At 40.8% G+C, this 7,884-nt stretch overlaps 1 protein-coding gene across 3 annotated transcripts in view; it reads right to left on the bottom strand.

The window, feature by feature from the left end:
- Window positions 1-7,884, bottom strand: part of Tubgcp4 (tubulin gamma complex associated protein 4) — a 36,725-nt gene that overhangs the window by 26,316 nt on the left and 2,525 nt on the right. For all 3 annotated transcript variants that reach the window (XR_003378426.1, XM_005364328.3, XM_005364329.3), the window contains exons 2-6: window positions 7,483-7,611; window positions 5,390-5,512; window positions 5,005-5,058; window positions 4,429-4,485; window positions 413-492 (exon numbers count right to left, since the gene is read on the bottom strand). Coding sequence is in view for 2 of the 3 variants with exons in the window: in XM_005364328.3 (XP_005364385.1) it covers window positions 413-492; window positions 4,429-4,485; window positions 5,005-5,058; window positions 5,390-5,512; window positions 7,483-7,611 (443 nt within the window). In the remaining variant the exon portion in view is untranslated. The remainder of the gene's footprint in view (window positions 1-412; window positions 493-4,428; window positions 4,486-5,004; window positions 5,059-5,389; window positions 5,513-7,482; window positions 7,612-7,884) is intronic.

Genomic DNA, 7,884 nt, shown 5'->3' with positions numbered 1-7,884 from the left:
GGGGTATGTGTGTGTATGTGCATGTGGAGACCAAAGGTTGATTCTGGGAATCTTCCTCAGTAATTCTATACCTTATTTTTTTGAAACATCTTTCACCGCACTTGAAGCTTGGCAATTCAGATAGTCTGGCAGCCAGCAAGTCCCCAGGGATCCCGTTCCCTCTTTCCCAGTGCTGGAACTACAGACCCAAGTCACCACACCTGGCTTTTTAAGTGGGTTCTAGGGATTCATTGAAGTCTACATACTTGCATAGCAAGTTTACTTATTTACTGATCTCCCCAACCCTGGGGTTTTTCTATCCTAGTTAAAGATTTCCCACAGGAAAACCAGAAATGACCTGGAAATAAAACGTGACAAGTCAAATCACTCGACCCCCTCCTCTACCCCAATACTGGTGAAAGCCATGACTTACTTTTCCAATGCACTTCTAACTGGAGGCAAACCCCCACAGCTATGCTTGTAAACTGTTTCCAGGATCTGACAGCCATGAATCTGTGAAAAATAGAGCCTTGTCACTCTAGGTTCCATAGACTCCCTCTATACCAACCAAGAAAGCACAGTCCAGTAGAGAAGGCCGATATGGTCTCTCATAAGATTTCTATATACTTATACAAAGACAGGCTCTCCTCCCCTCCCCATCATCAGTGTTACTGGTTGTCTTAGTTAGGTTTCTTAGTTTGTTATTTTTGTAAAGATTTATTTATTATATATACAATGTTCTGCCTGCATTTGTGCCTGAAAGTCAGAAGGCATCAGATCTCATCACAGATGGTTGTGAGCAACCATGTGGTTGCTGGGAACTGAACTCAGGACCTCTGGAAGAGCAGCCAGTTCTCTTAACTTCTGAGCCATCTCTCCAAACCCTTAGTTAGATCTAAAGCTATGATAAAACACAATGATTAAAATCAATTTGTTGGGGAAAGGGTTTATTTCAGCTTATAGTTTATAGGTCATCATGAAGGCAAGTATGGGCAGGAACTTAAGGCAGGAATTGAAGCAAAAACCATGCAGGAATGTTGCTTACTACCCACCTCCATGGCTTGGTTGGCCTGCTTTGTCATCTAAGGCCACTTGCCAAGGTTTGTACTACTTGCAGTGAGCTGGGCCCTCACACATCAATCAATAACCAAGAAAATACACTATAGATTACCTACAAGTAATCTCATGGAATTTTTCACCCCCCCCCCTTTTTTTGAGACAGGGTTTCTCTGTAGCTTTGAAGCCTGTCCTGGAACTCACTCAGCAGACCAGGTTGGCCTTGAGCTCACAGAGATCCACCTGTCTCTGCCTCCTGAGTGCTGGGATTAAAGGCATGCGCAACCACCACCTGGTTTGTATGCTCTAAATTTATGTGTAGCTTAAGTGTACTATTTAATCATTTATAATAATTTTACAATATTATATAATCATCACTATAACAGTTTTATAATATTCCATTTTAAAACATTCCCCAAACTGGGTGGTGTTGGCACATGCCTTTAATCCCAGCATTCAGGAGGCAGAGGCAGGGAGATTTGAGTTCGAGACCAGTATGGTCTACAGAGTGAGTTCCAGGATGGCTAGGACTACACAGAGAAACCCTGTCTCAATAAACAAAAACAAAAACCCCAATCCCTTAGGTGAGCCTATTTGCAATCCGTCCCTATCCTCCCCCTCAGCCCACGCTCTCGACCACCTTAGTTTTTAACTGTGGAGCTAGGTCCTCCATCACTACCTGGCTGGAAAGGAAAGTTCCCGTTTCTAAGTCCTTCTATTTGTCCCCCATTCTTCCTGGAGTCAAAGGAGGCTGAAAGTAAACTGAGAAGTACAGCTAGGCATGGAATTCTGTACCCTCACTATTAACTCCATTCATGTAGAAGGTTCCCTCCTATTTTGTGAATTTAATGTATTGGTTATGAGCATGGTCTTTGAGTTACACAAACTTTGCTATTTACTTTGCTGTCTGTGACCCTGAGCCTATGTAATCACATATGTAAAACCCTTAACACAGTGTATGGGACAAAGCAAAAATAATGTACTTTAACAAGGATGGTCAGCTCTGAAGTACTTTCCTACTGACTCTGGCAGCAGAGAATCAACGTAGCAGAGCTTTAAATTTCTGCACTCACTGAAAAAGTACGACAACTACAGGGTAAGCCAGCTGGCCAGCTATACTCACCAAATAATAACCTAAGGCACAGATACAATGGCCAAAATCCATGGAGCTGAGAATGCTTAATTCATTTGTCTTAGTCCAATAATGGGTAAACAAAAGAAAATAATTCTTACAGTATAAAATCTCTAAAGCATTTTTTCTTCATAGATGCTAATTCCATCCAGAAAAGACAATCTTCTGACATGGGGGAGTTCAATATGTGATGAAACTGTGACGATTTCCTGAATGAAAACAACAAGCTGGATTTTGCCCAGTAGTTCTAAACTCTCAGAGAGATGAATACTTTGCATTGGTATGGATCTTGGTCTACTGATATAAATTTAAGGTCAATTTTGTTACACTTGTATTTCTGCTCTTGTTTAAGGTATTGCTTGTGCAGCTCATTTAAAATATAATGTATAGTTAAGAAATATAGATTTATATAGACAGTCATCTATAATAATCAAACTTTTAGTTACGTTAGTTAGGTTTTCTAGATATACCTTTTTTTTCAGATAACCTTCAACACTTCAAAGACCTACAGAATGTGGCATTTAAAGGATTTTTAGAACTTGGACTTTTCTTGACAGTGAGTCATGTCTGTTTCTGGCAGCAACAATTGATGGACATAAACTCATTATAGAATTTTCCTTCAGTGTGACAAGGCTAGTCATTTGGACAAGAAACTGCTCTTGCCTGGACTGCTTGATGGTATGCTGTATGAACAGGACATGCAGGACCCAAAGAAAACTGCTAAACTTTCCAAAAGATGTGATGGTCCGTCAGGATGCCTGCTTCACAGAGGAAACTGCCAGACATTCTGCAGGATACAGAAGAAAGTGACTCACAAACTGCCAATATAAGCAAATAGTCTTTCAAATTTCCTGCTTCAGGGAAAAGTCTGCTGGTTACTATTGAAGATGAATGCCCCCATGTTACAGAAAAACTTTGTGTGACTGTCCAGGCAGTGAGATTGCCAATTCTAGAGTTCTGGAAGTTGTTTACAATATACTTCCTGCTTACTTAGGTAATATTATATCCTTCTGGGGTCGTTGATGGAATTAAAGACTAGATAGTTATAATTATAGTTTTCGCTAGTTATGATAAAAGATAAATTAGATATAAAACTTTAGGCTCACAAAGATGATAGATATTTTCCTTAATTTGCCATATGTAAATAGACTAAATATCCTAGCTATAATCCTTGCTTAATAACTGTTTTGTATATGTCATTTTACCACGCTAAAGTTAAAGCCTTCCCTTTTAATTAGACAGAAAAGGGAAATGATGTCAGATGTCCTTCTGTATATGTGTTGCTTTTATTGATTGATGATTAAAGCTGTTTTGGCCAATGGCTCAGCAGAGGAAAACCAGGTGGGAAATCTGAACAGAGATATATAGAGAGAATAGGCAGAGTCAAGGAGACGCCATGTAGGTACCAAAGGAGAAAGACGTCAGAACCTTAGTGGTAAACCACAAGCCTAGTGGTAAAATATAAAATAATAGAAATGGGTTAATCTAAGATGTAAGAACTAGCTAGAAATACACGTGAGCCATTGCCCAAACAGTGTTGTAATTAATAATAGTTTCTGTGTGATTTTTTTTTTTTGGTTTTTCGAGACAGGGTTTCTCTGTGGTTTTGGAGCCTGTCCTGGAACTAGCTCTGTAGACCAGGCTGGTCTCGAACTCACAGAGATCCACCTGCCTCTGCCTCCCGAGTGCTGGGATTAAAGGCATGCGCCACCACCGCCTGGCTTCTGTGTGATTATTTAAGTCTGGGTGTCAGGAAACGAAGTGCCATCTCTATTTACACTCGGGAAACCACCTTCTTTCTTTTGTAAGAAGTAAATTTCCTATCCTAATCCAAAGCCAGTGGTTCCAAACCGTTAGTGCAGCCAGCTCTCACCTCCACAAAACCAGAGTATTTTCTCTAACCTCAGCAACATTCTTAGGTAGATCCACATACTCTGCTTTTCTGTTGTTGGCTTTTTGAGACAGGGTTTCTCTGTGTAGCCCTGGAACTCACTATGTAGACTAGGCTGGCCTCCCAAGGGCTGGGATTACAGGCATGTGCCGCCACCACCACCTGGATATTCTGCTTTATTAATCACAAGGTGTTTAAAGAAAGAATAATGTCTTAAGTTCTTGAGTTTCTGACATCTCATATGATAAGCAAAGGGATAATGCTGACTAAATAAATAAAAAAATATTAAGAGCAAGTGTCTTCTAAGAAAGACTGTAAAACAGGATTATTAGTTTTCCTTTGGAGCTTATCACAGAAGAAAAGTTCTTACCTTTTGGCTTTTAATTTGGTCCACTACAACCATCACAGAGGGGAAAAGGAGCTGGAACTGCAAAGTAGAAAAATTTAAGGGTATGAATCAAATACAGGATTAAAAAAAATATCAACTCAAGAAACACTTCTGTTTCCGAGATAATACGGCAGTATCAAGATCCAGTACCCTAAGGCAATCTGACATCAGGATTGGCTACAGATAGGAAAATGGAGCACAGAAGAAATTTTCTACTTTTGAGTCTGGTGCCATTGCCAATATTCATGTCAATGGGAGAATATTCACATTACATTAAGAAGTAATTAAATGTGAAACTCTTTGTTGTTTGGGTTTTTCTTTTAGCTGGCCCAGAGTTCACTGAAGGAAACTTGTACACCAGGTTAGCCCTTTCTTCCTGAGCAGAGATGACAGGTAGATGCCAAGTACACCACACTCTTAAAGCAGTTCTCATCTAGCAATAAAACATGCAAAACATATTTTTTGGCTCTGATACCTTCAGGAAAAAAAACATTTAATATAGTTCCACAAATTGGAAGAGCAACAGACTCCAAAGCATTTTAGCATTCCGATGCATACCTGATCTAAAGAGTAATTGACATGTGATATGGAGAGATGTGGGTCAGCCAGGAACTGTAATAAAAGCACAGTCATCAGAATTCCACACAAAATAACTTGAATTAATTTGCTCTATATAAATTAGAAGACAATGTGACAATGAGCTCAATGTTCATTTTGAGCTCTGAAGAACTAATAGATTATAGATTTACTTTTTAGATAATAATCCAAAACTAAGGCTCTCACAAATTCACTCTGGAGCCACTTTGAATACTGTACCCTTCAGTCACACAGGAAATTGTTCACTCTTAACTACCTGACCTCATCAAAGGCCACTTCAGAGCAGGAATATGCTCTTCTCTACAACCCCCCGAAGATACTGTTTCCTATATTACCTCCTTCTCACCTCTTGTTCCAGGTCAAGCAGGGCTTGGCGATAAGGCTGCAAAACTGAATCCAGCCCCGTGCAGAAGGCCCTCAGGTAGATTCCATGGAGCCCGCCTAGGCCCTGCTGGGATGGATGGTGATCCTGCCAATAAACAAAGAGAAGTCAACTTTTCAGCTCAGACCCTGAACCTGAGGAAGACACTCTTTAATTAGCAGTACTTGTGTTTACTCAAATAATCCTGTATCAAAGCCGTGTTTTAGCAAGAGAAAATGGAAAAACAACTGAAGGTAAGCATATGCTAAGGGGTGCAGTAAAGAAACGCCAACATGACTGGCCCCATGGTATGGAGAAGATTTTATTGTAGGGTTTGGTTCCCAGCATCTGTTGTGTGACAAGACTTTTCCTGAGGAGATGCAACACACACACACACACACACACACACACACACACACACACACACACACACCCCTACTCACCCCGGATAGGGAGTCTATGACAGAACAAAGTACAGATACTACCGACATCTGACTTGGTTAACCAATCAGTTTCATGGGGTTATTGACAGAAATATGAGTGAGATATTACTTACAGGAGCAGAAATGTCAAAGATAGCTGTATCACCAAACCCCACACTACCATGGGTGACAAAAAGCTGAGAACCTGGAGCATCCTCTGCAGCCTTTAGGCAGCTTAACAGGTTGGACTGTTTTGTCCACGTAGCTCGGTTGATCTGAACCTCTTCTAGGCAGCTCAGCTGTTTCCTGCTTCTTTCTGGCTGCTTCAGAGGAAGGGGCCTAGTGAATCTGGCCGGCTTCAGGGACTTCCTGAAGCTATTCTGAGTTACCGACTTCCTGTCTTAAGGTGATTCCTCCCATGGTAGCTCATAACTACGTTTAAATTGTATTCCTGGGGTACCAATACCTCCCGGCATGGGCAGGCTTAAGGCATGCACATGGTACACATATGTGCAGCAAGCAGAACTCATACACACGGAATAGGGTTTTTTTGTCTTGTTTTTTGAGACAGGGTTTCTGGGTGTACCTCTGGCTGTCTTGGAACTCACTCTGGACCAGGTGGGCCTCTAACTCACGAAGATTCACCTGCCTCTAGCTTCCAAGTGCTAGTATTTAAGGCATTTCCCACCACTGCTGACTAAAAGTAAATCTTAAAAAACAAAAACAAAAACAAAAAACAAGAAAAACAAACAAACAAAAAAAAAACCAAAATACAAAAACAAAAAGCCCCAGTATCTTGTGAGTCTGAAAGCCAATCTGGGGGTTGTGAGACTCTCACTGAAGCATTATATACAATATGACTTGTCTTTCAGGAACTCTTCAAGTTGTGTGGCCAGTCCCTGCTGATTTCCAGGCAGCTGGGCTTGTCTGCAAGTGACTCTCAGTAGTCTTTATCACTTATTCTTTGGAGGGAGGGGTCTAGGGAATTTGGTCAGTTTCATATAAAACTTCTCATATAGTTTTATATGAGGAATCCAGTTAAAGTTAGCTGGAGTTTATGAAGGATGCTCAGCCCCTCTTTACCTCTAGGTAAAGATCTGGGTAACCAGGTTTGAGAGTGGTAGGCAAGAGTACAGAATTCAGCATCAGATGTGCTAAAGCAGCTTGGGGTCAGGGGTTAGAAAATACAGAGTCGCCAGCCAGAAGATGTTAGTTGAAAGATCCTGACGTTCCTAAAGATAAATGTTTATAGCATGGACATGAGCAGACGGTTTACAACCAGTCCATTTTGTTCTGATCTTATGGTAGTATAGAAAACTGAAATGAGTCTTCATCTATCACAAAATGAAAAGAAAGGGTTTTGGTGTGGCTGTTATTTCACTTTTTTTTTTTTTTAAAGCACTATTAGGACTTCCTTTAGAACTGGAGAAGTGGGAATTCTCATGTCATGTAAGATAAAATCTGTGTACAACACATCAATAGGACAGAATTTTTGTTGTTCTTATCCAGGAATAAAGCAATGAGAAATCTTGCCTTCTCTTGAGCATTTCCAGTGATTGATAAACTCACATGTATTCCACAAATTCCTAATTCCTACTTTGAGTGAATTCACACCCTTGCCCTGTAGAAGCACATATCCAGAGAACAGCATCCCACCTGTTGCTGCACATGGCCTGTATACTGTTCAATGAACTCCGTGAATCGAATGTAGTCTGTGCCAAGCCGGCAGAGTCGATTCAGGACACTAGTTTCACTGGGGTGAAGAAATGGGAAGTCCTGGGAAACCTGCAAGAAGAGGGACAGTCATAAAGAAAAGCTGATGCCAGCTAGTCGCCAACCAGGTTCTGTGGTGCTTAAAATGCTTCACGTTCTTTCTTCCATTTCCTTTCCTAAGGTATCATGGTTTTACTTTAATGCTCCCTGTCACCAGACTGGTAATTCTGCTAACAAAACAGTTAAACAAGGTAGAGTTCCTTATCCAGATGTGACTGCTTGTTCTTCAAATAGGTATCATATAGTAAAGAATTCCCATGCTAAGGGCTGGAAAGGCGGATCAAT

This window comes from Microtus ochrogaster, assembly GCF_000317375.1.
Source record: "Microtus ochrogaster isolate Prairie Vole_2 chromosome 14 unlocalized genomic scaffold, MicOch1.0 chr14_random_1, whole genome shotgun sequence".
Lineage (NCBI taxonomy): Eukaryota > Metazoa > Chordata > Mammalia > Rodentia > Cricetidae > Microtus > Microtus ochrogaster.
This window is presented reverse-complemented; position numbering and strand designations above follow the sequence as displayed.